General features: G+C 55.8%; 1 protein-coding gene across 1 annotated transcript in view; it reads left to right on the forward strand.

The window, feature by feature from the left end:
- The window catches only part of SYT2 (synaptotagmin 2), a 79,753-nt gene extending 55,192 nt beyond the window's left edge, over positions 1 to 24,561 (forward strand). Inside the window, exons 2-9 of the mRNA XM_018060849.1 lie at positions 16,504 to 16,691; positions 17,478 to 17,644; positions 18,605 to 18,724; positions 18,862 to 19,029; positions 19,171 to 19,338; positions 20,136 to 20,253; positions 20,612 to 20,745; positions 21,016 to 24,561. Coding sequence (XP_017916338.1) covers positions 16,520 to 16,691; positions 17,478 to 17,644; positions 18,605 to 18,724; positions 18,862 to 19,029; positions 19,171 to 19,338; positions 20,136 to 20,253; positions 20,612 to 20,745; positions 21,016 to 21,222 — 1,254 coding nt within the window. The 5' untranslated portion in view covers positions 16,504 to 16,519 and the 3' untranslated portion in view covers positions 21,223 to 24,561. The remainder of the gene's footprint in view (positions 1 to 16,503; positions 16,692 to 17,477; positions 17,645 to 18,604; positions 18,725 to 18,861; positions 19,030 to 19,170; positions 19,339 to 20,135; positions 20,254 to 20,611; positions 20,746 to 21,015) is intronic.

Consider the following 24,581-nt stretch of genomic DNA (forward strand, 5'->3'; position numbering starts at 1 on the left):
CCGTAAGCTCGTTCTCCAAGTCTGTGAGCCTGTTCCTGTTTTGTAAGTAACTCCCGCATATGAGGGGTGTCATGCGGTGTTTCTTCTTCTCTGACTGACCTCTCTCAGGATGACGCTCTCTAGGACCGTCCACTCTGCTGCAGACGGCACGATCCCATGCCTTTTAATGGCTGAGTGATGCCCCATTGTGCGCACGCAGCCCATCTTTTCCCGTTCTTCCGTCGATGGACGTCCGCGTGGCCCCCGCGTCCTGGCTCCTGTAAACGGTGCTGCGGAGGCCGCAGGGGAGCATGGATCCCTTGGACCACACTGTTCTCTGGATACACGCACAGGAGCGGGGTTGGGTCATAGGGCAGCTCGATCTTCAGCTTTCTAAGGGCCCTGCACACTGTTTCCCAGGCGGCCGTGCGAGGCCCCGTCTCTCCAGCAGCGTGAGTGGGCTCGCTGCCGCATTGTTTTGGTGGGTTGTTTGATGATGACTGTTCTCCTGAAATGAGGTGACATCTCACTGTACTTTGGTTTGCGTTTCTCTAATAACTAGTGATGCGGACACCTTTCGTGTTCCTCTGGGCCATCTGTGTGTCATCTTTGGAGAAATGTCTATTAATTAATATTAATTAATGGAAATTAATCCTTTGTCAGTTGTTTCATTTGCTATTATTATCTCCCATTCTGAGGGTTGTCTTTTCACCTTGCTTATAGTTTCCTTTGCTGTGCAAAAGCCTTAAAGTTTAATCAGGTCCCACTTGATTACTTGCGCTTTTATTTCCATTACTCTAGGAGGCAGGCCACAGAGGAGCTTGCTTTGATTTATGGCACCGAGTGAAATGGTCGAAGAGACCAGGAAAAGGTGACCGAGAAAGGAGAGCTCAGTCCACACGCCTCGCCCGTCTCTGGCCGCCCCCTCGCAGGGACGTTGGCTGTCTCTTGGCCTTGGCAGGTCGGTACAAACCCCGACCAGGCTCCCTTTTCCGGCTGCCTTCAGCCATGATGAGGCACTGCGAAGCCGCAGGGCGGGGCTCATCACGGGCTTCGTGCAGGGCGTGCCGTCCACTCACAGAGGCACACAGAGGGTCAGCAGAGTAAAGCAGAGAGTGTGCGCATGAGGGAGCGAGGGGCTGGAGCTCCAGGTGTCCTCACCTCGTCCCGAGGATCCCGGGCGAGCCCCCAGGAGGACAGCTTTCGGTGAACGGTGTTGGATCCGTGATCTCCGAAGAAGACTGAGCTTCGGGACCAGGGACCAGGCTGGATCACTCAAGAGCTTTTGTGAAGCAGTTTTATTAAAGTGAAAAAGGGACAGAGGAAGCTTCTGACACAGACTCAGAAGGGGGCGGAGAGTGCCCTCTCATTTGTTTTTGTTTTTTTAAAACTTGTTTTTATTTCCATTATTTTGGGAGACAGGTTTAAAAAGGTCTTTGTTGCTCAGTCATGTCTGACTCTTTGCGACCCCGTGCACTGCAGCACGCCAGGCTTCACTGTCCTGTATCTCCCTGAAATTGCTTAAACCAACGTCCACTGAGTCGATGATGCCATTCACCATCTCATCCTCTGTCGTCCCCTTCTCCTCCTGCCTTCAATCCCTCCCAGCATCAGGGTCTCTCCCAGTGAGTCAGCTCTTTACATCAGGTTGCCAAAGTGTTGGAGTTCCAGCTTCAGCATCAGTCCTTCCAATGAACATTCAGGGTTGATCTTCTTTAGGATGGACTTGTTGGATCTCCTTGCAGTCCAAGGGACTCTCAAGAGTCTTCTCCAACACCACAGTTCAAAAGCATCAATTCTTTGGTGCTCAGCCTTCTTTAAGGTCTAACTCTCACATCCATTCTAACTCTCACATCCATACATGACTACTGGAAACACGATAGCTCTGACTAAATGGACCTTTATTGGCAAAGTAATGTCTCTGCTTTTTAATATGCTGTCTAAGTTGGTCATAGCTTTTCTTCCAAGGAGCAAGTGTCTTTAAATTTCATGGCTGCAGTCACCATCTGCACTGATTTTGGAGCCCAAGAAAATAAAGTCTCTCACTGTATCCATTTTTCCCCTCATCTATTTCCCATGAAGTGATGGGACCGGATGCCATGATCTTCGTTTTCTGAATGTTGAGCTTTAAGCCAACTTTTTCACTGTCCTCTTTCACCTTCATCAAGAGGCTTTTTAGTTCCTCTTCATTTTCTGCCGTAAGGGTGGTGTCATCTGCATATCTGAGGTTGTTGATATTTCTCCCGGCAATCTTGATTCCAGTTTGTGATTCATCCAGCCTGGCATTTTGCATGATGTCCTCTGCATAGAAGTTAAATGAGCAGGGTGACAATATACAGCCTTGACATACTCCTTTCCTGGTTTAGAACCAGTCTGTTGTTCCATGTCCAGTTCTAACTGTTGCTTCTTGACCTGCATCCAGATTTCTTAGGAGGCAGGTCAGGTGGTCTGGTATTCCAGTCTCTTTCAGAATTTCCCACAGTTTGTTGTGATTCATACAGTTGAAGGTTTAAGTGTAGTCGATGAAGCAGAGGGAGATGTTTTTCTGGAATTCTTTGCTTTTTCTATGATCCAGGGGATGTTAGCAATTTGATCTCTGGTTCGTCTGCCTGTTCTAAATCCAGCTTGAACATCTGGAAGTTCTCAGTTCACATACTATTGAACCCTAACTTGGAGAATTTTGAGCATTGCTTTGCTAGCGTGTGAGATGAGTGCAATTGTGCGGTAGTTTGAACATTCTTTGGCACTGCTCTTCTTCGGGATTGGAATAAAAACTGACCTTTTCTAGTTCTGTGGCCACTGCTGAGATTTCTTATTTGCTGGCATATTGAGTGCAACACTTTAACAACATCATCGTTTAGGATCTGAAATAGATCAGCTGGAATTCCATCACCTCTACTAGCTTTTTTGTAGTGATGCTTCCTGAGGCCCACTTGACTTCACACTCCAGAATGTCTGGCTCTGGGGGAGTGACCACACCATCATGGTTATCTGGGTCATTAAGCTCTTTTCTGTATAGTTCTTCTGTGTATTCTTGCCACTTCTTTTTAATATGTTCTGCTTCTGTTAGGTCCAGACCGTTTCTGTTTATTGTGCCATCTTTGCATGAAATGTCCCCTTGATATCTCTAATTTGCTTGAAAAAAAAAATCTAGTCTCTCCCACTCTATTGTTTTCCTCTGTTTCTTTGCATTGATCACTAAGGAAGGCTTTATCATCTCTCCTTGCTATTCCTTGGAACTCTGTATTCAAATGGGTATATCTTTCCTTTGCTCCTTTGCTTTTTGCTTCTCTTCTTTTCTCAGCTATTTGTAAGCCCTCTGCAAACAGCCATTTTGCCTTTTTGCAGTCCTTTTTCTTGGGGATGGTTTTGATCACCGCCTCCAGTATAATGTCATGAACCTCTGTCCATAGTTCATCAGGCACTCTGTCTATCAGATCTAATCCCTTGAATCTATTTCTCACTTCCACTGTGTAATCCTAAGGGATTTGATTTAGGCCATACTTGAGTAGCCTAGTAGTTTTCCCCATTTTCTTCAGTTTAAGTCTGAATTTTGTGATGAGGAGTTCATGATCTGAGCCACAGTTGGCTCCCAGTCTTGTTTTTGCTGACTGTATAGAGCATCCATCTTTGGCTGCAAAGAATATAATGAACCTGGTTTTGGTATTGACTATCCAGTGATGTTCATATGTAGACTTGTCTCTTGTGTTGTTGGAAGAGGGTGTTTGCTCTGACCAGTGCGTTCTCTTGGCAAAGCTCTGTTAGCCTTTGCCCTGCTTCATTCTGTACTCCAGGGCCAAATTTGCCTGTTACTCCAGGAATCTCTTGACTTCCTCCTTTTGCATTCCAGTCCCCTGTAATGAAAAGGACATCTTTTTTTTGGTGTTAGTTGTAGAAGGCCTTGTAAGTCTTCATAGAACTGATCCACTTAAGCTTCTTCGGCATTAGTGGTTAGGGAGGGCATAGCCTTGGATACTGTGATATTGAATGGTTTTCCTTAGAAACAAAGAGATCATTCTGTCATTTTTGAGATTGCATCCAAGTACTGCATTTCAGACTCTTTTGTTGACCATGATGGCTACTCCATTTCTTCTGAGGGATTCCTGCCCGCAGTAGTAGATATAATGGTCATCTGAGTTAAATTCACCCATTCCAGTCCATTTTAGTTCGCTGATTCCTAGAATGTTGACGTTCACTCTTGCCATCTCTTGTTTGACCACTTCCAGTTTGCCTTGATTCCTGGACCTGACGTTCCAGGTTCCCATGCAATATTGCTCTTTACAGCATCGGACCTTGCTTCTATCACCAGTCACATCCACAGCTGGGTGGTGTTGTTGTTTTGGCTCCATCCCTTCATTCTTTCTGGAGTTATTTCTCCACTGATCTCCAGTAGCATATTGGGCACCTACCGACCTGGGGAGTTCCTCTTTCAGTATCCTATCTTTTTGCCTTTTCATTTGTTCATGGGGTTCTCAAGGCAAGAATCCTGAAGTGCTTTGCCATTCCCTTCTCCAGTGGACCACGGTTTTGTCAGGGAAAGGTGTTGCTGTGATTTATGTTGAAGAGTGTTCCACCTGTGTTTTCCCCAGGAGCTTTGTAGTGTCTGGTCTCACATTTTGGTCTTTAATCCATGTCGAGCTTATTTTTGTGTATGCTATTAAAGAATGACGTAACTTCATTTTTGACATGTAGCTGTCCAAGTTTCCCAGCACCGTCTGTTGAAGAGACTCTTTCCAGCCTTGTGTAGACTTTTGTCCTTTGCTGATTAATTGCCGGTGGATGCGTGGGTTTATCTCTGAGAGGCTCTCTACCGTGTCCTGTTGATCTATATTTCTGTTTTGTGCCAGCACCGTACCGTTTGATGACGGCAGCTTTGTAGTATAGTCTGAAGTCAGGGACCCCGATTCCATTTTTCTTTCTCAAGATTGCTTCAGCTGTTCAGGGGTCTTTTGTGTTTCCATACAAATTTTAAGATTTTTTTGTTCCAGTTCTGTGAACAATGCCATTGGTAATTTGACAGAGATTGCACTGTAGATAGCCTTGGGTGACGTGACGGTCTTTTTGACAATGTTGAACGTACCAGTCCACAAATACGGTATGTCTGTCCAACTCTTTTTGTCTTCTTTCATCAGCATCTTACAGTTTTCAGGGTGCAGTCTGAAAGATTGTACTTAGCCTCCTTAGGTAAGTTTATTCGTGGGTATTTTGTTCTTGACGTGACGGTAAATGGACTTGTCTCCTTAACGTCTTTCTTTCACTGTCAGTGTATAAGAATGAAAGAGATTTCTGAGCATTAGTTTTATAACCTGCAACTTTACCAAGCCCATTGCTGAGCTGCAGTGGTTTCCGGGCTGCGTTTTCAGGACTTTACATGCATAGCCTCATGTTGTCTGCAAACGGTGACAGTGTGACTCTTTTTCCAGTGTGGACTCTCTCCATCTCGTTTTCTTTTTCTGATTGCCATAGCCAGGACTTCAAACCTGTGCTGAATGAACGTGGAGAGAGTGGTCATCCCTGTCTTGTTCCTGGTCTTGGAGGAAACGCCTTCAGCTTTTGGCTTTCGAGTATAATGTTCGCTGTGGGTTTGTCCCAGACGGCCTTCATTGTGTTGAGGCAGGTTTCCTCTCCCGCTTTCTGGAGAGTATTTATCATCAATGGGCGCTGAATTTTGCCTAAAGCTTTTTTTGCCTCCGTTGAGGTGGTCCTGTGGTTTTCATTGTCCAGCTGTTAATGTGCGGTACCTGACTGGTTGATTTGCAGACACGGAAGGGTCTCTGCCGCCTGGGATAGGTGCCGCTTGGTCGCGGGGCGTGGTCCTTTCGGGGCCCTGCTGGGCTCAGCCTGGGGTGTTCTGCCGGGGACTTTTGTGTCTGCAGTCGTCAGTTACGCTGGCCTGTGGCTCTCTCCTGGGGCATCTTTGTCTGGTTTCGGCCTCAGGGCGACTGTGGCCGCGCAGAGGACGCCTGGGCGCTCTCTTTCTGCAGCGCCCTGGGGCAGCTCCCGGCGGGCGAGCGCCAGTCCTTCCCCAAGCGCTTGGCGGAGTTCGCCGGTGGCGCCGTCACATCCGGGCCTTCCGTTTGCTGGAAGCGCTTGAGTCGCAGTCGCGATCTCAGTGGCCGTGGCTGGTCTGGTCACACCTTCTGCTTCTCCCTGACTCAGTCTCGGGAGACGGTGCCTTTCCGAGAGTCCCCCAGGTTGGCGCACGGCTGCTTGTGGGAGTCTCTTCTGACCCCTGCCGGCTCTGTGGCGTAGGCTGTGCCCTCTCCGTCTTCACTTACCGTGCTGTTGATTTGGGTCCTCTCCCTTTTTTCGATGAATCTAGCTAGACGTTTCTCAACTTTACCTTTTCAGAGAATGAGCCTTTATAGCTCCGTCATCCCTGCCGTTGTTCTCTCTGTCTCTGTCTCTTTCCGCCTTGGCCTCTCTGGTTTATTCCCTTCTGCGACGCCAGCTGTTCCTTGTTCTTCCTCTGGTGGCTCTGGCTGTTTGGTTAGGCTGTCCCTCTGAAAGCTTTCTTGTTTCCCGAGGCAGTGCTGTGCTGCCGTAAACGTCACTCTCAGAACTGCCTCTGCTGTGTCCCATGGGCTGTGGATCACTGTTCTCATTTTGTCTTTGGGTGTTCTTTGATTTCCTCTTTAATTTCCTCAGTGACCCATTGGTGGTTTAGTAGCGTATTGTTCAGCTTCCAATTGTTTGGTTTAATATTTTTTCTTGTAGTTTATTCCTAATCTCATAACATCATGATCGGAAAAGATGCCTGCTATGATTTCAGCTTTCTTACATTTTCCGAGTCTCCCTTCCGGCCCAGCATGTGGTCAGGCCTGGAGGCTGTTCCGTGCGCTTGAGAAGAGTGCGTGTCTGCCGCTTCCGGATGCGATGCTCTATGTTACTGTTCAGTCGCTCAGTCGTGTCCGACCCTTTCTGACCCCACGGACTGCAGCACGCCAGGCCTCCCTGTCCATCATCAACTCCTGGAGCTTGCTTAAACTCATGTCTGTTGAGTCGGTGACGCCATCCAACCATCTCATCCTCTGTCGTCCCCTTTTCCTCCTGCCTTCAATCTTTCCCAGCATCAGGGTCTTTTTCTAATGAGTCAGTTGTTCGCATCAGGTGGCCAGTGTATTGGAGCTTCAGCATCAGTCCTTCTAATGAATATTCAGGGTTGATTTCTTTTAGGATTGACTAGTTTGATCTCCTTGCAGTCCAAGGAACTCTCAAGAATCTTCTCCAGCACTACAGTTGAAAAGCATCAATTCTTTGGTGCTCAGCCTTCTATATGGTCCAACTCTCACATCCATACATGACTTCTGGAAAAACCATAGCTTTGACTATATAGATTTTTGTTGGAAAAGTGGTATCTCTGCTTTTTAATATGCTGTCTAAGTTGGTCATAGCTTTTCTTCCAGAAAGCAAGCGTCTTTTAATTTCATGGCTGCAGTGAGTTTGGAGCCCAGGAAAATAGTCTGTCACTGAATCCATTGTTTCTCCATCTAATGCCATGCGGTGATGGGACCAGATGCCATGATCGTTTTCTGAATGTTGGGTTTTAAGCCCGCTTTTTCACTTTCCTCTTTCACCTTCATCAAGAGGCTCTTTAGCTCCTCTTTACTTTCTGCCATAAGGGTGTTGTCATCTGCATATCTGAGGTTACTGATATTTCTCCCAGCAATCTTGATTCCAGCTTGGCATTTTCTAGCTTCATCCAGCCCAGCATTTCTCATGATATATTCTCCATATAAGTTAAATAAGCAGGGTAACAGTGAACACTCTTGACATACTCCTTTCCCAATTTTGACCCAGTCCGTTGTTCCATGTCTGGTTCTAACTGTTGCTTCTTGACCTGCATACAGGTTTCTCAGGAGGCAGGTAAGGTGGTCTGGTAATCCTATCTCTCTAAGAATTTTCCACAGTTTGTCATGATCCACACATTCAAAGGCTTTAGTGTAGTCTATGAAGCAGAAATACGTGTTTTTCTGGAATTCCCTTGCTTTTTCTGTGATCCAATGGATGTTGGCAATTTGATGTCTGGTTCCACTGCCTTTTCTAAATCCAGCTTATACATCTAGAAGTTCTCAGTTCACATACTGTTGAAGCCTGGCTTGAAGAATTTTGAGGATTACTTTGGTAGCGTGTGAGAAGAGTGCAGTTGTGTGGTATTTTGAACATTCTTTGGCACTGCCCTTCTTTGGGATTGGAATGAAAATTGACCTTTTCCAGTCTGAGTTTTCCAAATTTGCTGGTGTGTTGAGTGCACCACTTTAACAGCATCATCTTTTAGGGTTTGAAATAGCTCAGTGGGAATTCCATCACCTCCGCTAGCTTTGTTCATAGTGGTGCTTCCTGAGGCCCACTTGACTCCACACTCGGGGCTGTCTGGCTCTGGGTGAACGATCACACCATGGTGGTTATCCAGATCATTAAACTTTTTTTTTTGTATCATACACAGTTCTTCTGTGTATTCTTGCCACCACTTCTTACTATTTTCTGCTTTTGTTCAGTCCATACCATTTCTGTCCTTTATCGTGCACGACTTTTTGTGAAATGTTTGTTGCTTTGGTACCTCTAATTTCCTTGAAGAGATGTCTAGTCTTTCCCATTCTGTTGTTTTCCTCTGTTTCTTTGCATTGTTCACTTAGGAAGCCTTTCTCATCTCTCCTGGCTGTTCTTTGGAGCTCTGCGTTCAGGTGGGAATATCTTTCCTGTTCTCCTTTGCTTTTCGCTTCTCTTCTTTTCTCAGCCATTTGTAAGGCCTCCTCAGACAGCCATTTTGCCTTTTTGCGTTTCTTCTTCTTGGGGATGGTTTTGATCACTGCCTCCATCCATGGTTCTTCAGGCACTCTGTCTGTCAGATCGAATCCCTTGAATCTACTTGTCACTTCCATTGTATAATCGTGAGGGATTTGATTTAGGTCATACCTGAATGGCATAATGGTTTTCCTACCTTCTTCAATTTAAGTCTGAATTTTGCAATAAGACGTTCAGTCCATATCTCTAATGCATCATTTAAGGCCTGTACTTCCTTGCTAATTTTCTGTCTGGCTTATCCGTCCATTGTTGAAAGTGGGGTATTGAAGCCCCCCCCTCACTGTGTCACTGTTAATCTCTCTTTTCGGTGTTAGTATTTGCCTTACACATCGAAATGCTCCCGAGTTGGGTGCACGTGTCTTTACAAATTGTTATGTCTTCTTGGGTTGACCCCTTGCACCGATCATATTACACGCATGCGTGAACCCTCCAGCAGCTGTCCTTCCTCCAGACAGCCCTCCCTGCTGTGGCCAGAGGGCTGTGTCTGGTTCCGCGGCCCCCGCCACCCGCGCGGGGCTCCTCGGGGCCCTGGGCCCCGCCGCTCCCATCCCTGGGCCCCCGCACGTCCTCCGTGCCCGGAGGCCCCTTCACCGCCAGCGCCTCAGGAAGGCACTCCTGCTGCCCCAGACTGGGCCAGATGCAGCCGCCTCAGAGCAGCCAGCCCGGCCTCCGCTCGGCATCCCTCCCGGCTGCACCTCTGCTCTCGCTCGCGGCCGCCTGCCGTCCAGCTTGCGGGGCGCCCCGAGCGGAGCAGGGTGTGAGCCGCCGGTGTCGCTGAGTGAACGCAGGGTCCCCCCAGCCCCGTCCCGTGTCCGGTTCCTACCGTCTGGGTCCAGACCCTCTCACTGGGCTGTGAGCGCTCCCTGGGGGCCCCTGCCCGGCCTCCGCCTCTGCCCCCTTTTCCTGGACTTCAGGGCCCCCGGCGGGCTTTCCCCGACGCTGGGCTGCGGCGCCCCCGGCTGGTTCCGGCTCCGCTCGCTCGGCCCGGGGCAGGGGCGCTGGGGCCGCTCCGGTCGCCGGCCGTGAGCATCACCTCCAGGCGGACGCCGTCGAGTTTATTCTCGTCATTTCCACACCAGTTTTGAACCGTCGGTATTATTTCCCCCAGCTTTTATTTGAGGAAATTGGGTTTCAGAAAGCGACTTGTTTGGCGTCATCTGGCAAGCAGTGGGCCTCGTGGGGTGCCAGCCGGGCTGCCGCCCCGACCACCGCGGCCGGGCGGGCACGGGACCTGCGGTGGCGGGTGAGTGTGACAAAAGCCTGCGTATACAGGCTCCATATACACACACCACACCCACTATACACACACACCACACTACACACACCACACACACACCACACACACACCACACACACACCACACACACACCACACACACACACCACCACACACTACACACACCACACCCACACACGTATACACCATACACGCACACACCACACCCACACACCACACCCACTATACACACATACACCATACACACCACACTACACACACCACACACACACCACACCAACACACACACACACACCACACACCCACATATATACCATCCACAGTGCATCTCACGCACAGCGTCAGAACTAGCAGCCAGCTCACATGGCAGGACACGAGACCAGTACATGAAAATCTACTGCATTCATATGTTAGTAGTGAACAATTTGGAAATGAAATTAAGCAGGTCCATCCACCACAGTATTAAAGAGACTCAAATATCTACAAATTTAAGGAAAGTGTAAGGCTTTATGCTGGAAACTGAAAGGGAGCGTTGCAAGCAATTACAGAAGATTTTAAAGGGAAAGGCGCTGTAAGACAGTGTTGTTAAGGTGGAGCTGCTCCCCACACTGACCTCAGACCCACTGCGTCCCGGTCACAATCCCAGATGGCTTGCTTTTTAATAGAAATGAACATGGCGATCTTATTTTAAACAAACACACCTTAAAATTTGTATGGAAACTCAAGACACCCAAAATAACCAAGACAATCTTATTAAAGAACAAATTCGGAAGACTCACACTGTCTAATTAAAAAATTTAATGACAGGGACTTCCCTGGTGGTCCAGGGGTCGGGGCTCTGCCCTTCAGTGAAGGGTGCAGGTGTGATCCCTGGTCCTGGAACCCACATCCTGCACGGCAGCCGCAGCAACCACTGCCTGGCCCCCAGAACCAAAAATACTTTACACAGTGATTGAGACAGTGCAGTGCTGGCACATGGAAGGACAGGTTGATGCTACAGAGAACACAGGAATCGCCTCGCATTTATGGTCAGATGGTATTTTACAGGGCCACTAAGACAGTTCAGTGGGGGAATAATAGTCTTTGCAACAAATGGAGGTCCATACACAAAACACATTCTTGAAGGTAAACTCAGTGCTTCGTAACCTGAATGTAGGGACTAAAAGCACACGGCTCCTCTAAGGAAATCTGGGAGCAAATCTTCGTACCCTTGGGTCAGGTGAGGGCTTCTTAGACACGCCGCCAGAAGCGCAGGCAGTGAAAGAAACAGACGAATGGGCATCGTCCAAATCAAACCTTTTGTGCTTCAAAGGGCACCATCAAAGAATGAACAGATACCGTAAAATGAGAGAAAGTATTAGCAAAACGTGTTTGAAAAGGGACTGGTACAGACTATGTAAAGAACTCGTACAACTCAACAATAGAAAGACAAATATTCAATCAAAACATGGACACAGGATTCGAATAGACATCTCTCTAAAGGTGTACAAGTGGCCGGTACACACGTGGGAGGACACTTGGCATCGTTAGTCATCAGAGAAAGGCAGCTCAGAAGCCCAGGAGGGTGCCGCGTCAGCTCGGCTAGGGCAGCTAGTAACCACAGGTGCTGTCCAGGGTGTGCGGAGCCCGGAATCCTCATGCAGTGCTTGCTGGAAAGTCAGTCGGTGCAGCCGTTAAAAAAGAATTACTGATTGGAGTATAGTTGGTTTACAGTGTGCTAATTTGTGCTGTACAGCAGAGCGGTTCAGTTACACACGCACACACACACATATTCTTTCCTAAAATATTCTTTTCCGTTATGGTTTAGCACAGGATGTTGAATGTGGTTCCCCGCGCTGTACAGGAGGGCCTTGTTTATCTGCTGTGCATGTAACCGTCTGCACCTGCTAACCCCAGACTCCCGTCCTTCCCTCCTCTCCTCCCACAGCCACACGTCTGTTGTCCCGTGAGTCCGTTTCCGTTTTGTAAATCGGTTCACGTCATGCTTCAGGTCTGACGTGAGTGACATGTGACGTCACGTGCGTGGTGGCTGTCTCTCTGGCTTACTGCGCTTGCTGTGTGATCTTTCTGCCACGCTGCTGTAGGCAGCATCGGTTCATTCTCCGCGACGGCTGCGGATTATCCCGCTGCGCGCGCACCAGTCTTCCGCAGCCATTCCCCCGCTGGGGGCGTTCAGGCTCTCGTGTCTCGGCTATAGTGCGTAGCGTTGCTGCGAACAGAGGTGGCTGTATCTTCTTTGAATTAAAGTTTTGTCTGGATATTTCCCCTGGAGCGGGAGTGCCGGACCATGTGGGGACTCGGGTTTTAGTTTGTTAAGGAACTTCCACACGGATCTCCCTAGTGGTTGGGGACGTTCGGTAGCTCTTTAAAATGTCTAATATAGTTGCCATATGACCCAGCAACTCCACTCACGGGTATTTATCCCAGAGAAATGAAAGCGTGCACAGAGATGTTCAGGAAACCGAGGCGGAAATAACCGATGTCCATAAATTGATAAGTGTGTGACGGGTGTGGAGGAATATTCCTCGGCCACAGAGGAATGAGGCGCCTTCGACGCTGCGCTGTGGGAGAGGCAGGGCTCCAGGCCTGTATCGTGGGATTTCGTCGGTGTGAGAAGTGGAATCGGGAATCTACGCACAGATCAGGGGTTGCCCAGGCTGGGAGGAGGGAGGGCGTGGGGAGGGGCAGGCGAGGAAGTGGGGCTTCTCTTTGGAGGAAACGTTCTAGTTGGGTCGAGGTGGTGGCTGCACGACCCTCTGAATGTACTAAACCCCTCAGGGGAAAGGAAGAGTGAGTGGGTCCTGCGGGTGTGAACCGCCTTCGGCCAGGCCTCCAGGGTCCTGGGGCCAGGGTGGGGGCCGGGGCCAGGGCCGGGGCGGGGGCTGCGGAGGGCGGGGGGGCTCTGCCCGCCCTTCAGGGGCGTCTCCGGGCGGGGCTGTTGGACCAGGAAGGAGCTGGCGGAACGCGGGGAGTGAGCGGGGTGCAGCCCTGCTGGGGGTGGCCTCGCTGCCTCCACCGAGGACGAGGACGAGGGCTCTGAAATGTGCCCGCAGCAGAACCCTGGGGGATTGTGAAACTCCTGGGCTTCTTCTCTGATGACCTGGATCCCCAGGGGTGCGCCCCTGGGTGCCCGCTGTGGCCCGGCAGGGGGGTGTCATGTCCGCCCCCCTGACCTCAGTGGGGAGGGGAGGGGAGGGGCGCAGAGCTGAAAAACTAAGAACATTACCTTACATGAAGACCATCGCAAGAATACTTTAGCAGCAAGAACTTGAAAACCAGCCAAGCTGGAACAGCGGATGGCTACACAGGTGGGGTGCGTGTGACTGTGGGGCTGGGCGTTACATAGCTATTCAAGAAGGGAAGATTGTCAGGATAAACGACAATACTTGGGACAAAATTTTACATGAAAAATGCAGAATACCACACTCTCAGATGAAACTACCGGGAAAGAACCTGCCGCCACGGCAGGGGAGAGACAAGCTCGAGCCCTGGGTCGGGAAGGTGCCCTGGAGAAGGAAGTGGCACCCCAGCCCAGTGCTCTTGCCTGGAGAATCCCATGGAGGGAGGAGCCTGGTGGGCTGCAGTCCATGGGGTCGCAAAGAGTCAGACACGTGTTTACTTTCTTCATCGGTGACTATGTTTCTGTTTTGTAAATAAGTTCGTCTGTTCCATTTCTTCTAGATTTCGCAGATGAGCGATGTCTGTGTCTTTGTCTGACTTACGTTACACAGCGTGCTCATCTCCGGGCCCACTGATGTCACTGCAGGGCCATCAGCCCGTCCTTTTCGGGGCTGCGTGGTATCCCCATGTGCACTGTGCTTCTTTCTCCACTCCACTGCCGACGGACATGCAGGTCGCGTCCATGTCTTGGCCACTGTGAACAGTGCTGCAGCCAACCCTGGGCTGCATGTATCTTTTACAATTATGGTTTTCTCCAGGTAAATGCCCAGGAGTGGGGTTTCAGGGTCATCTGGTAGTTCTGTTTTTAATGTTTTAAGGAACCTCCACGCTGTTCTCCATAGTGGATGCAACGATCTGCGTTCCCACCAACAGTGTAGGAGGGCTGCCCTCTCTCCAGGGTTTCCCTTGCAGACTTCTCGATGCGGGCCATCCTGGCTGGTGTGAAGCGATGCCCGACTGGAGTGTGGATCTGTGCTCTCTAATAATTAGTGATGGTGACCCTTCCATGTGCTTTTTAGCCATCTGTATGTCTTCTTTGAAGAAATATCTGTTTAGATATTCTGCCCCCTTTTAAATTTTTTTATATTGAGTTGCATGAGCCATTTGTATATTTTGGAGATTAATCCTTTGTCAGCCTCTTTGCAAATATTTTCTTCCATTTCGTGGGTTGCCTTTTTGTTTATGGTTTCCTTTGCTGCAAAAGCTTTAAGGTTCACTTCAGTTCAGTTCAGTCGCTCAGTCGTGTCTGACTCTTTGCGACCCCATGAATCGCAGCACGCCAGGCCTCCGTGTCCATCACCATCTCCCAGAGTTCACTCAGACTCATGTCCATCGAGTCAGTGATGCCATCCAGCCATCTCATCCACTGTCGTCCCCTCTTCCTCCTGCCCCCAATCCCTCCCAGCATCAGAGTCTTTTCCAATGAGTCAACTCTTCTCATGAGGTGGCCAAAGTACTGGAGCTTCAGCTTTAGCATCAGTCCTTCCAAAGAAATCCCAGGGCTGATCTCCTTTAGAATGGACTGGTTGGCTCTCCTTGCAGTCCAAGGGACTCTCAAGAGTCTTCTCCAACACCACAGTTCAAAAACATCAATTCTTTGGTGCTCAACTTTCTTCACAGTCCAGCTCTCACATCCATACATGACCACAGGAAAAACCATAGCCTTGACTAGACGGACCTTAGTTGGCAAAGTAATGTCTCTGCTTTTCAATATGTTGTCTAGGTTGGTCATAACTTTTCTTCCAAGGAGTAAGCGTCTTTTAATTTCATGGCTGCAGTCACCATCTGCAGTGATTTTGGAGCCCCCCAAAATAAAGTCTGACACTGTTTCCACTGTTTCCCCATCTATTTCCCATGGAGTGATGGGACCGGATGCCATGATCTTCGTTTTCTGAATGTTGAGCTTTAAGCCAACTTTTTCACTCTCCTCTTTCACTTTCATCAAGAGGCTTTTTAGTTCCTCTTCACTTTCTGCCATAAGGGTGGTGTCATCTGCATATCTGAGGTTATTGATATTTCTCCTGGCGATCTTGATTCCAGCGTGTGTTTCTTCCAGCCCAGCGTTTCTCATGATGATCTCTGCATAGAAGTTAAACAAGCAGGGTGACAATATACAGCCATGACGTACTCCCTTTCCTATTTGTTTTGTTATTATTCTCACTACTCTAGAAAATGGGTCAAAAAAGATCTTGCTGCAGTTTATGTCAAACTTACGTCTATGTTTTCCTCGAAGAGCTTCATGGTTGTCTGGCCTTACATTTAGGTCTTTAAGCCATCTTGAGTTTACTTTGTGTTACGGTGTTAGGAAGTGTCCCGTTTTCCCAGCACCACTTATTGAAGACTGACTTTACACCAGTGTATATTCTGGCCAGCCTCCTTTGTCAAAGATAAGGTGCCCTAGGCGAGTCGGTTGGTCTCTGGAGTTTCTGCCCTGTTCCATTGATCTGTATTTCTGTTTTTTGTGCCAGCACCATACTGTTTTGATGACTGTAGTCTTGTAGTTTAGTCTGAATTCAAGGAGCCTGATTCCTCCAGCTAAATTTTTCTTTCTCAAGATTACCTCGGGAGTTCGGGGTCTTTTGTGTTTCTGTAAGTTCCAAAATTGTAAATTTTCTGTTCTAATTCTGTGGAAAATGCTATTGGTGATTTGACAAGGCTGCACTGAAGTGAGTCTGTAGCTTCCTCTGGGTAGTACAGTCACTTCAACAGTATCGCTTCTCCCAGGAACACGACGCATCTCTCCGTCTGTTCGTGCCGTCTTGCTTTCTCTCATCCGTGCTTACGGTCTTCTGAGCGCAGGTCCTTTGCCTCCGCACGTAGGTTACTCTAGGTATTTTATTCTTTCTGATGCAGTGGTAAGTGGAGTTTCCTCTTAACTTCTCCGCTCTTTCGCTGTCAGGGCACCAGGGCCAGAGGCTTCTGTGTATTCATTTTGTGCAATGTTGGCTTTAGAGGATTTCTGGCCACGCCGTCAGGATTTTCCGGGTAGCGTCATGTCGTGCAGTGACTGCTTTGCTGCTTCCTTTCCAATCCGGATCCCTTTTATCTCTTGCTCTCTAGCCGCTGCAGCTGGGACGCCCTCTGCTTGCTGAGCGACAATGGCGAGAGTGGCCACCACTGTCTTGGTCCCAATCTTAGCGGTGAGGCTGCAGTTTTTCACCATCACAAGGATGTTTGCTGTGGGTCTGTCACATATGGCCTTTGTCCACAGTCTTTAGCTTCTGGAAGAACCTTCCGCAGCCTGTGGGCAGAGCCGTCTGCACTCGGGCCTCTGGGGTGCTCACCTGCCCCCTTCCCCCGCAGCTGTCCCTCTGCCACCATGAGGAGCATCTTCAAGAGGAACCAGGAGCCCATGGTGGCCCCCGCCACCACCGCCATGCCCACCGGCCCGGTGGACAACTCCACAGAGAGCGGGGGTGCAGGCGAGGGCAAGGAGGACGTGTTTGCCATGCTCAAGGAGAGGTTCTTCAACGAGATAGTCAAGCTGCCTCGTGAGTGTCCCTGTGTGCTGGGCGGGCAGACGGCTGTGGGCTCTCCTAACATTTGGGCTCTAGGCTGGATTATTTGGCGATCCCCTTCAGGACCGGGGGTGGTGGGGCTGGCAGAGGGGTCTGTCACTAATGAACAGGGAGTTTATGTGCCCTCACCTCCCTGGGCAGAATGTCCTTACAACTTAGAAGACTCGAAAGGTGAAATCTAAAGATGAAGTCTTCCAGTTACACTTTGAAATAGTTCTGTTAGAAAATAATCCCCTCCCCACCGGGGCTTCCCTGATGGCTCAGTTGGTAAAGAATCCGCCTGCGATGGAAGATCCCTGGGTTGGGAAGATCTCCTGGAGAAGGGAAAGGCTACCCACTCCAGTATTCCGGCCTGGAGAGTTCCATGGACCGTCCATGGGGTCACACACAGTCGGACACGACTGGCTGATTTCCACTCACTGCTTCATAGATTCCTGGTGAAGACGGTGAGGAGACACCCAAAGTCCAGATCTGGGGGGAGCAGCCGAGCGCTGGCCCCACTGCCCCCCTCCCCCAGGTCACTAAGGAGCTCAGCCTCTCAGCACTGCACTCGAAGGCTGTCCCCACCCCCGTCCCCCACCCCCGTCCCCCACCAGGTCTGCACAAGGACCGTCCCATCCTCCGTGTGAGCCACAGTCACATCTCAGGAAAGCCCTGCTGGGCCCCACAGGGGTGGTGAAGGGGCACAGGGTATGCTCTGCCCGTCTGGGTTTTGTGGGCTGCCCGGCAGGCACCGCTGACCCTGTCTCCCACGGGCAGTGCCCCCCTGGGCACTGATCGCCATTGCCGTGGTCACGGGCCTTCTGCTGCTCACCTGCTGCTTCTGCGTCTGCAAGAAGTGCTGCTGCAAGAAGAGGAAGAACAAGAAGGAGAAGAGCAAGGGCGCCAAGAGCGCCATGAGCATGAAGGACATGCGGGGCGGCCAGGTGGGCGGGGCGGCCAGGTGGGCGGGGCGGCCAGGTGGGCGGGGCGGCCAGGTGGGCGGGCGGCCAGGTGGGCGGGGCGGCCAGGTGGGCGGGGCGGCCAGGTGGGCGGGGCGGCCAGGTGGGCGGGGCGGCCAGGTGGGCGGGGCGGCCAGGTGGGCGGGGCGGCCAGGTGGGCGGGGCGGCCAGGTGGGCGGGGCGGCCAGGTGGGCGGGGCGGCCAGGTGGGCGGGGCGGCCAGGTGGGCGGGGCGGCCAGGTGGGCGGGGCCGGGCTGCTCTGCCAGCGGGGCTGGTCCCGGGTGAGCCCTGCAGAGCGATGGGGGATCTGGGGTTCCCGCTGGCAGGGCCAGCAGGCCGGCCAGGACTCAGAGGACTGGGCTCCTCTCCGCCCGTCTCCCGGGGGCCCAGCCCAGAAAGGGCTTGGAGGTGTCCTGTGTTTCCTCTTGGGCACCCCACTTCCCCGTGTTTGTTGTGTGAGACATTTCTTCCTGAAGGAGTCAGTGCGGAGGACGGCAGGAGGGCTCAGCCTGGAGGCCTCAGGGTGCACATGGGGGCCCGGGAGGCCTCAGAGTGTGGGCGTGGGAGGCCTCAGGGTGCACATGGGGGCCTGGGAAGCCTCAGAGTGTGGGCGTGGGGGCCCGGGAGGCCTCAGGGTGCACATGGGGGCCTGGGAAGCCTCAGAGTGTGGGCGTGGGAGGCCTCAGGGTGTGCGTGGGGGCCCGGGTGCAGAGCGGCCCCCAGCTCTTCGCGGGCTCTTCTGAGCTGCGGGGTTTCTCACCACCGTCTCCTCTCCTCTCCCTGTGGACGCACCCGGCCTGGACCCCTGGCCCGCACGCCTGGTACGTGTTGCCCGGGGTGGCGGCCTGCATGGGGAGGACCGGGGCCCTGCCAGCTCCGGGGCAGGCTCTGCACGGGGGCGGCCCCCTTCTGTCCCTGACGCACCCCACTCGTGCAGCCCCCCAGGATGACGACGACGCGGAGACAGGTCTGACAGAGGGCGAGGGCGAGGGTGAGGAGGAGAAGGAGCCGGAGAACCTGGGCAAGCTGCAGTTCTCCCTGGACTACGACTTCCAGGCCAACCAGGTGGGGGGGGGGGGGCGCAGGTCACCACCTCCCGGCGAGCGCGGCCCAGGGTCTCTCGGTCCCCTGCAGCGTGGAGACCGGTGTCCTGCCTGGCACCCGCCCCCGGGGGGGCTGACGGGCGCCCACTCTCGTCACAGCTCACCGTGGGTGTCCTGCAGGCTGCGGAACTGCCCGCCCTGGACATGGGCGGCACCTCGGACCCTTATGTCAAGGTCTTCCTCCTTCCAGACAAGAAGAAGAAATATGAGACCAAAGTCCATCGGAAGACGCTGAACCCTGCCTTCAACGAGACCTTCACCTTCAAGGTGACAGGCGGGAGGCGCGGCGGGCCATGACCCAGGCCCGGAACAGCTCGGCCGGGACCAGAGCCCAAGTCCCTGCGGTGTCCACAGCCTCTGGATGCCCCCGAGCTGCCCTGACCCTTTCATCCCGCCTGTGCCCTGCAGGTGCCATACCAGGAGCTGGGGGGCAAGACCCTGGTGATGGCCATCTATGACTTTGACCGCTTCTCCAAGCACGACATCATCGGCGAGGTGAAGGTGCCCATGAACACGGTGGACCTGGGGCAGCCCATCGAGGAATGGCGGGACCTGCAGGGCGGGGAGAAGGAGGAGGTGAGGCGGGGCGGGGAGGAGGAGGAAGGGGTGAGGCAGGGCGGGGAGGAGGAGGCAGTGAGGCGGGGCAGGGCGGGCCCCCGTGGGTGAGCCGCCCGGCGAGGCCGCAGGCGCAGGGGACACAGCGCTCCTGTTTCCCTCGAGGCCCTGTGCCTGCTTAGCGCCAGCGACCCACCCGGGGCCTCGTGTGCCCGCAGGGAAGGCCCGCGCGGTCTGAGCGGGTTCTCAGCACCGGGCTTGTCTTCCCGGAAGCGGAAGCGGCTGCAGCACCTGCTCACACACTCAGCGAGTACGAGCCCCCGCTGTGTACAAAGCCCCCGCTGTGTACAAAGCCCCTGCTGTGTACAAAGCCTCTGCTGTGTACAAAGCCTCTGCTGTGTACAAAGCCTCTGCTGTGTACAAAGCCTCCGTTTAGACGCTGCCCTCGGAGCACCAGCCCCCGGGTGCGGGGCCGCACCTGGACCAGGACGCGGGGCAGGCCTCCTCTGAGACGCTGCGGCGCCGCGCCACCGCACTGGCGGCGACGCACTGTCCTCCTCTCTGGTCTCGAGGTCCCTGCCCCCTGGCACTGACACCAGATGGGAGGTGCCAGGGGCTCTGGAGACCACCGCGCACGCTGCAGGCGGGACCCCACAAACCCTACGTCCATCCAGAGCCTCCTGGTGCCACCGGCCATGGTGCCCGCAGCTCCAGTGTCTGCCTGCCGCAGGCGGGGCTGGGCTGCCCCTGGCCCAAGGCCCCAAGGGGTCAGCCGTGCTGGCGGCCGCTGAGATGACCCGCACCCGCTCTCCTGACAGCCGGAGAAGCTGGGGGACATCTGCGCCTCGCTGCGCTACGTGCCCACCGCCGGGAAGCTCACCGTCTGCATCCTGGAGGCAAAGAACCTGAAGAAGATGGACGTGGGCGGCCTCTCAGGTGGGCGCAGGGCTGCTGGCCGCCACCGGGGGCGCCCGAGATCCGCCTGTGGCCTGAGCCCTCGGGCTGCAGGGGAGGGGGCGGCTCCCAGGAGGGCGCTGCAGGGCCGGAGGGCTGAGCGACCGCCCTGTCCTCGGCCAGCGCTCGGGGTTCCTGAGTCACCCTGGACAGGCCGGTCTCAGGCAGGCGTCGGAGGATGGGTGGGGTGGGTCCCCTGCCCAGGACGGATGTCACCTGGAGCCCCGAGCCCCTCATCGAGCCCCAGGCTGCGGCGGGTCACGGGGGCAACGCCTGTGACCACCTGGCCCCGGGCCGGCGGTCCGGGGCGGGCTCAGGGCCTGCCTGCTGCGCCCCGCAGACCCCTACGTGAAGATCCACCTGATGCAGAACGGCAAGAGGCTCAAGAAGAAGAAGACCACGGTGAAGAAGAAGACGCTGAACCCCTACTTCAACGAGTCCTTCAGCTTCGAGATCCCCTTTGAGCAGATTCAGGTCCGCGCTGGGGGGCGGGCCACGCCCGGGCTCACTGCTGAGCCCGCGGGCGGGCGGGCAGACGGATGGCCACCACGCTGGGGCCTGGGCCCGGGCGTTTCCCGAGCTGCCCCTTGAGCGGGCGGCAGGCCTCTCTGGCACGGCCTCTGTCACTCTGCAAGGATGGGTCTGCCCCTCGGGCTCCAGGGGACCGTCTGGGTGGAAGGTGGGGGCCGGGGGGCGCCGCGCGAGCGCTCCTGCCCACCTCCCCTCCCTCCCCGCCTCCCGCAGAAGGTGCAGGTGGTGGTCACCGTGCTGGACTACGACAAGCTGGGCAAGAACGAGGCCATCGGGAAGATCTTCGTGGGCAGCAACGCCACGGGCACCGAGCTGCGGCACTGGTCTGACATGCTGGCCAACCCCCGCCGGCCCGTCGCGCAGTGGCACTCGCTCAAGCCCGAGGAGGAGGTGGACGCGCTGCTGGGCAAGAGCAAGTAGGGCCGCGGCCGGGCCGCCGCCGAGACCCAGAGCCACGGACACCTCAGCTGTGCCCCCGCGCGGCGCCCCGCCCGTCTGTGTGGTCGTGCCCCCCGTCCCCTTTTTATGAGGACCCTCCCCTCCGACGGCCGTGGGAGGAGGGCCCCCAGAGGTGGCGCGGCCCGCCCGGCCCGCCCCGGGAGCCGCCCCCGCTGCATGGCTGTGACCCACCCCTGCGAAGCTGCACCCCAGGCTCACCCCGAGGCGGAGCTCCCAGCGGCAGTGTGGCCTCTCCTGTCCCCCGAGCGTGTGCCCCCCCCGCCCCCCTGCTCCGCGATGGCGGCACTGCTGGGTTCCGGATAGGGCCTGCGCTGCGGCTCCTGGACGGGTAGCGACACGTGTGAGTGGCTGGTTCGGAGGCCAGGTGTGGAGACTGGATTGTGCAGAAGTTACTGCTCCTCGGGCTGGTTTCAGGGACAGCACGGACCTGAGCTGGTGGCCGGACTTGCACGGGGTCTGTCCATCCTGCAAGCTCACCTTGTGGACGGGATATGTCAGACCGTGAAGACACGGGAGACCCCCTCCCCAGAGAGACCACGACGGGCCTGCTGGGCCCTGGTCTCTGGGCAGGAGACGTGGGTGCTGGCCCCCGTCGGGGCCGAGAGCTGAGCGGCGTCCCCGTCCTGCCCGTACCCATTTCCTCTTTTAATCTCAGTGGAGCCGCGCTGTCGGTGCAGAGCCGGGTTCTTCCTGAGGAGGCCCTGTCCTTGGGCCCAGGTGAGCAGGGGGCAGTGGCCGGCCGCCGGCTCTCGTCCCCCCGGGGCTTCTCTGGGTCCCCAGGGCATCCGTCCCTGCCCCGGGGTCCCCATGCTGGCTCCCCGCTCAGCTCCTGACCCCAGTGTTGATGAAAAGCCATATATACGTGCGTCCAGTGTGCACGCAGGCGCCTTCCCTACCCGCAGCCTGGGCAGGAGTGTCGGCCCCGCCACCCCCGGCTGGCTCCCTCCTCCCCTCGCGGCCCCCCAGCGCCCAGAGCTGCTCCCATCAGCCCACACCCCACACCCGGACGGACGGCTGTCTTGGGCAGGCTCTTGCCGGAGGAAGACGCCGGGGCCCTGCTGCGCGTGACGCAGTGGGGAGGGGGCTCAGCCGTGCTCAAGGGCCTGCGTCCTGGGAGGCCCTCTGCACAGGTGGGAAGGGGGCGGCCCTGCCTTCAGGACCGGGTAACCACAGAGCGGAGGGATTCGGTGCTTCGCGAGGGTCCCCGTTTCAGGGCCCCACCCCAGGCTGACCTCACCCCTCCGCTCCCTGTGCCAGCACTGGCCTGCATCCCGACGCCTCTGCTGCTCTGGGGGTCTTGAGCCTGGACGTGGGGCTGGATGACAGCGCTGGGCTGGCTGAGGGGTGGGGTGGGGGCCGCAGGGGCCTGCCAGGTCGGCCGGGCCCAGAGGAGCCGTCTGAGCAGACATGTCTGCTGACCTGTGGCTGCGGGAGACACATGCGTGCTCCTGTCTCTGCCTGAGGGTCCTGCCCCAGGCCTGTGGGTGCCCGGGCCTGGGGTTCCCCCTCTGTGGACTGAAGGTTGCCAGGAGGGAAGCAGCAGAGGTGCCCTTCAGGGAGGGGCTGAGAGTGACCCGCGAAACCCAGGCCCCTTCCTCCCCTCTCCGGAGGAGGGGCTTGGGGCCGGGCCTCTGACTGTGGCCAGGGGCGTGGGGGTTGGGGGGCAGGGGTGGTCTCAGCACAGCCTCAGCCCCTCCTCCCAAGAGACCACGCAAGTTCCTGCTGCTGCGGCCTTGGGGTGGCAGCAGAGAGCGCCAGGTCCCCGTGGGCTGGGTTGGGGGGACGTGGTGAGCAGGGTTGGAAGAGACCCCCCAGTCCCACAGTCCCGCGGGGTCTGGGTTCTTGGGGCCCCCCAGAGAGGCTGTCCCCGCCCCGAGGCCCCCTCTCCACCTCAGAGCCCTGGTGACGGCAGACACGGAGGGGTCCCAGGCCTGATGCTGGCCGCCCTCAGCCCCGCGGTCCAGGTGCCAAGTTAAACGTGAGTTTTTGACAAACTGCCAGTGACTGAACGTGTGAGCCCGCCCTTAGCGCTGGCCGGGACAGCCCCGCGCCCACGGACCTGTGGCCACGCTCTGCTGTTGGGCAGCCTCGTCCTGCGGCCACTCCTGCCTCCCTGGCTTGGGGGCCGGGCCGGGTCACCGGGACGGTACCCGTTTCCGAGCTGCGGTGCTGGGAAGAGGACGCTGTGAGCTGGAGATGACAGCAGAAGCCTGAGAAGCCAGCCTCGTCTGCCCCCGCGCGCGCTCAGCTGCACACGAGGGTGGCCACCCATGCCCGCGCCACCCCGCCCACGCACGCCCCAGCTTCGCGCCAGCAGCCGCATGGCCGCGCCCAGAGCCCAGCTCCGCATCACAGCCCCGAGCTGCCCCCCGGCGCCGTGTGAAGTCTGCGTCTCCCCCAGCTCCCCACACCTCGGGAGCCAGCCTGGGCCTGGCCCGACCGGCTGGTGCGTGTCCATGGCAGAGCGGCCTTTGTGGCCTGCTCCTCCCCGGCCGTGTGATCCACTGAAAAGCCATACGGGGGTCTCCGGGGCCACCCTGTTGGAGCCCCCGGTCCCTTTGACCAGCTCCCCTCAGGATACTGTGAAGGGCTTGCCTGCCAGCCTCCCGCCCCCCGCCCCGCGTCCTGAGGACAGACAGGTGTCCCGGGATCCTGGTGGGCCCCAGTGGTGTCCCCGCGGCCCTGCTCCATGTTGGCGGCGGGGTGGGCAGTGGGGGCCCGTGGAGACGACCAGGATGCATGGGAGCTGTTGGAGGCTGGGTCTGTGGCTGGGCCCCGCTCCCGTGACACTGAGGGGGTGCGGGTGGCAGGGGGCAGCGGTGGGGGCCCCAGGCTGGAGAAAGGTGCACTCAGCGCCGACCGTCGGGCAGGGACACCCCAGGAGTGGGCAGCTGTGGCTGCTCTGAGGTGGGGGGTGGGACCCCCATCCGCACCCAGCCCCACCCCACCGCCCCCTCGGGAGGAAGGGAGGCGGGAGGGGAACCGCGGGCCCCAGGCCCTGAGCCGTCGTGTTGGACCGAGGACAGCAGCTCCCGCCAGCAGCCCCTAGCTGGGGTGACCCCTCCATGGGCCCTGCCGAGACGGGGCGCTGTCCGGGGCCACGGGGGAGGGGGTGTGGGCGGGATGGACCCCGACCCCTCAGAGCAGCCGGGCATCCTGCCCCGACCCCTCCCGTCCCAACACTGGCGCTGCGGCTTCTGAAGCCCCCAGACCAGGGCGGCAGGCCCAGGCTCCTGCAGCGTGTGGCCCACCGGGACGCCCAGCCTGCCTCACGGGAAGGACGTGTGTACAGCGGCCCGCCCCCCCCCCCCGCCCCCGCT

The sequence above is a fragment of the Capra hircus genome, chromosome 16 (assembly GCF_001704415.2).
Source record: "Capra hircus breed San Clemente chromosome 16, ASM170441v1, whole genome shotgun sequence".
Classification (NCBI taxonomy): Eukaryota; Metazoa; Chordata; class Mammalia; order Artiodactyla; family Bovidae; genus Capra; species Capra hircus.